Raw genomic sequence first — 4048 nt, 5'->3', positions numbered from 1 at the left:
CGACATGTCTCAGATCTTTGCCGGGCCTCTCCCCCCAATTCCGACTTGGATCGCCTCCCCAATCAGCGGGAATACCGAGGTTTGCAATGACGAGGGGGGAGATGACGGGTCGGAGAGTGGGGAGATTGGGGGTGAAGAACTGGACGAGCAGGAGAAGGTTGACGATCGTTCTTTTGATGGAGTTGAGGTGCAGGCCAACGACCACCCTTCTGATGGAGTCGAGGAGCAGGGTACGGACCTTCCTGCCGAAGGACTGCCACGTCCGTCAACTCCCGGGCATAAGTCGCCGGTTGTTGGCTTAGTTTCGTGATTCTTCTATTGTCGCCGTGTCGAGGGGTCGGCTCCCTCGTATTATCTTTTGTTTGCCGTATTTTTGGGGTTGGCTCCCACGTACTTTTATGCGCCGTGTTTAGGGGTCGGCTCCCTTGAAAAACTTATGCTCGTCCTTGGGGTATTTATTGAGTTTCATTTAATCCCCCCTTGTTTTAAACGCTCTTTTTTTTGTTTTAAAGTTTCGCCGAGCTCCGGCTTCGCTATGATCCCTGTCGTTATGTCTTTTCCCTTTTTTTTTTGTCGTAATGGGGTCGGCGCCCGCACCAGACTGTTGCACCCCCCTTTCTTTTTAATATAGCGAAATTTTATGTTATTATTTTTTGAAAGTGCGACTCATGATGGTCGGCTTATCCTCTTTTTCCTCTCTCTTTTTTTTATATCTTTTTTTTGCGAGTTGGACTCGGCTTACATAACCAGGAGCGACCGTTAATAGTCGGCCTACCCTTTTGTGCGAGTGCGACTCGGCTTAAAATAACCAGGGGCGACCGTTAATAGTCGGCTTACACTAGTAAAAAAAATTCTTATAGCTACGATCTAGTCATGAAATTTCGTGGCTTATTTCATAACATTCACGAATTAGTCACTCACTCGAAACATGACTGTTTTCGTGACTTTTTGTAGCTTTTTCGTGACAAGTTTAGTCACGAATTTATTAGTGGCTATATCGTGACTATATCTTATCTACGTATCAAATTCATAACTAAATCGTGACTATTAACTATCAAAAACTATGTCGTATTAGTGTGGCTAATGGAATTATAAATAAAAGTTAAGGTTTTTATATAATAGCCACGAATTTGCCACGGATAATTCATGACTATATGAAACTCCAAGTAAGCATAAATTCTAAAACTATAAAATCTAAAAAAAAGTCTAATTACAACATTCCCAAAAGCTAAAATCTAACAATTGTAAAAAGATTGTAGTTTTTCAAATCTAATATTTTTCAGACCTAACCACAAATTTAAACCTTTACTCCAAACCCTATACCCCAAACCTTAACTCCAAACCCTATACTCCATCATAAACATAGAACAAAAATATAAATATTATATATTCATATTTAAACCATATATATATATATTAAATAAAATCAATCTTTGAAATTATATTTATAAAATTTTGAAATATTTATTTTAAAAGTTTTTAAAATCTAATCATATTCTTAATTTACCTTGAGTTATATTTAGTGTATGTACTTTTAATATATCACTCCACACTTAGAAATAACAATCATATAATTGTTACTCAAAATTTTTAAAATAATAAAATTGTTATGTAAAACAGTTATAAGTTGTTATTCAAAATGAAATAATTAAATTAAATATAAAACCAAAATTATTTTTGTTTGGGCGGACAAAACCAAAATTTGGCAAAAAAAATTCCCACCATCCCACTAATTTTTTTTGGTTAAAGTGAAAATATTTGGTACAAGGTTAAAGACCTAGATTCTTCTTCTTTCGTCGACATAATAAACACTTAGAAAAAAAAGCCGTAAACTCCATCTCTGCCGCATAGACACTCAGATCTATTCCTCTTCGATACTAGCTCTGATCTCTTCGACTTTGACTCGCCATGACTCTCCCCGACCGACAGCACCACCTAACATCGCGCTCGACCCTCTGTTTCTGGCCTGACAGGTACTCGTTCTGTCTCCTTCTCCTTCTCGTGATTTGTTGAGTTGAGAAATTAAAGCTCTCACTGCTTCTTTCTCCCTTTGTATTAGGTTGTTTAGAGATTTTGTTCCTATTGGCTGTTGCTGTTAGGGTTCAATTTGTTCTTGTTGCTGTTTTTTATTTATTTAATCTTAGTTTCAACTTAGATGATGTTTATATTTGTTTGACTTAATCTTCCTTGTTTTTGTTTCTTGTTCAATTTTCATAGTTACAGATTAGAAGCGTTGAACTCAACCTAGTCAACTGCTCTTCTTTCTCCGCCTCTGTTTCCCTTCCGTCTCTCCGATTTCAGGGTAAAGCTTTCAATCGTGAATCGTGAATTTCAGATATTACTACTCTGGCTGAAAATATATTGATGCAAGTCACTTCTATGTGTGCTAATTTAATTGTGTATTTACTTTACTTGCCAGTTTAGGCTACACAAACGATATATAGGAGAGGTCAATCCAAGAAACAAGTAAGCAAAGCTTTCCTACTTGTTATATATGAACGAAAATACTTTTTCATATATATGATAAGGAAAAATATTTCAATGGATCTTTATTGGAAGTTTTAAGTAACTTAATTTGTGTTTGTTTGTTCTGTTAATTTTCTATAATTTTCTGTCTTTGAAACTGATGTTACTTTCTCTTATCTCAGGTTTTGGTGTTGAGCTGTGGCTGTCTACAAATTCATCCGAACAACATGGCAAAGCAATATCTTGGGACCATGGAGGTGCTGGACATTTTGTTCCTCATAAGAGGGTAGATACTTAGTGGCATACTTCCGTGGTTAGTTTTTTTTTCCTCTAAGTTAACTCATTTTTCTAACTTACTTACAACTACTATTTTTTTTTTGTAGCAACACTACTACTGCAGTCGTTTGCAGAGGATGATTCTTCCAATAGTATCGGCCAAAATGCCTCTTCACGTGCCATTTCTTCTCGCATTGTCCTTAGATGCATGGTGTGCATAGTTTTTGTAATTTCAGTTTCAGGTTTGTTTGTGAAACATCTAGGTATCTAGTTAAGATATTTTGTATGACTATGTGAGTCTTTTAGAAATGTAAGATTAGAGTGCTTGTTGTAATTGAAAATATTGGTATTTGGATTTCATGGTTTTAAATTTGGAATTTCATTTCAGATTTCTGATTTTTACAATTTAAATTAATTTTTTTTGGACAAATACACAATTAGCCACAAAATAATTAGACACAAATTCGTAGCTAGGCTAGCCACCAAGTAGCTACAGATACTTCATGGCAGAAAATATGGTCCTTCGTGACTAAATTTGCCACGAAACGTGGGTGATAATTACGTAGCTAAACAGACACGAAAAAGCCACGAATTAAATTAGCTACGAGGCTATAGACACGATTTTTTTTCGTGACTAATCGTGGCTATGTAATGAAATAGTCACGAATTTTATGGTTCAGCCATGAAAATTTTAGTAGCTATACGTGTTTTTTTTACTAGTGTTACCCTTTTGTGCGAGTTGCGACTCGGCTTAAAATAATACGTCGGAACGTCGGGTCGTTACCGGGCCAGGATAACGATTATAATAACTTGCAAACGATGACTCATTCTTATGAAAAAGAAGTTTTATATTTTTGGCGGCTGTGTCTCGTAAAACAGGACTGCCTACGTACCCTCCGATCAGGAGGGATCAAGCCGATCGTAGTTCACATTTACATGATTATTCGAATTGCAAAAAGGACGAGCTGGACATAGCCAAGCTTCCTCGATGGTTCTAGTAATAGTAGCGCTTGAGATGCATCGAATTCCAAGACCTCGGTACTGGTTCACCGCCCATTGTTAAGAGTTCGTATACGCCGGGATGGACGACCTTGGATACTAGATATGGACCCTCCCAATTGGCTCCCATTTTTCCGGCATCTGGTTCGGCAGTATTTTCAAAGACTTTGCGGAGGACGAGATCCCCTTCGTCGAAATGCCGATTGTGAACTTTCTTGTTGTAGTACTTGACTGCGGCAAGCTGGTAGTTTTGGATTCGTAGGAGTGCTTTGTCTCGTTCTTCTTCCAACTCGTCGAGTCTATCCAT

At 37.4% G+C, this 4048-nt stretch overlaps 1 protein-coding gene and 1 long non-coding RNA gene across 4 annotated transcripts in view; one reads left to right on the top strand and one right to left on the bottom strand.

Moving 5' to 3' along the window:
- Positions 1778-3140, top strand: LOC104770802. 3 transcript variants are annotated; one of them, XR_764629.2, is made up of 5 exons: positions 1778-1973; positions 2218-2302; positions 2420-2466; positions 2649-2779; positions 2850-3140. It is a non-coding gene; the product is annotated as an uncharacterized LOC104770802 (long non-coding RNA). The 3 variants fall into 3 exon arrangements; XR_764630.1 differs by having other exon boundaries at positions 1779-1973; positions 2425-2466; positions 2649-2752; XR_764628.1 differs by having other exon boundaries at positions 1779-1973; positions 2649-2752.
- LOC104772525 overlaps positions 3737-4048 on the bottom strand; it is a 3197-nt gene continuing 2885 nt past the window's right edge. The window contains exon 2 of the mRNA XM_010497126.1: positions 3737-4040. Within this exon, the coding sequence (XP_010495428.1) occupies positions 3737-4040 (304 nt within the window). The remainder of the gene's footprint in view (positions 4041-4048) is intronic.

Source organism: Camelina sativa, chromosome 20 (genome assembly GCF_000633955.1).
Source record: "Camelina sativa cultivar DH55 chromosome 20, Cs, whole genome shotgun sequence".
Classification (NCBI taxonomy): Eukaryota; Viridiplantae; Streptophyta; class Magnoliopsida; order Brassicales; family Brassicaceae; genus Camelina; species Camelina sativa.
Note: the sequence above shows the minus strand (reverse complement) of the source record. Positions and strands in the feature narration are given on the sequence as shown.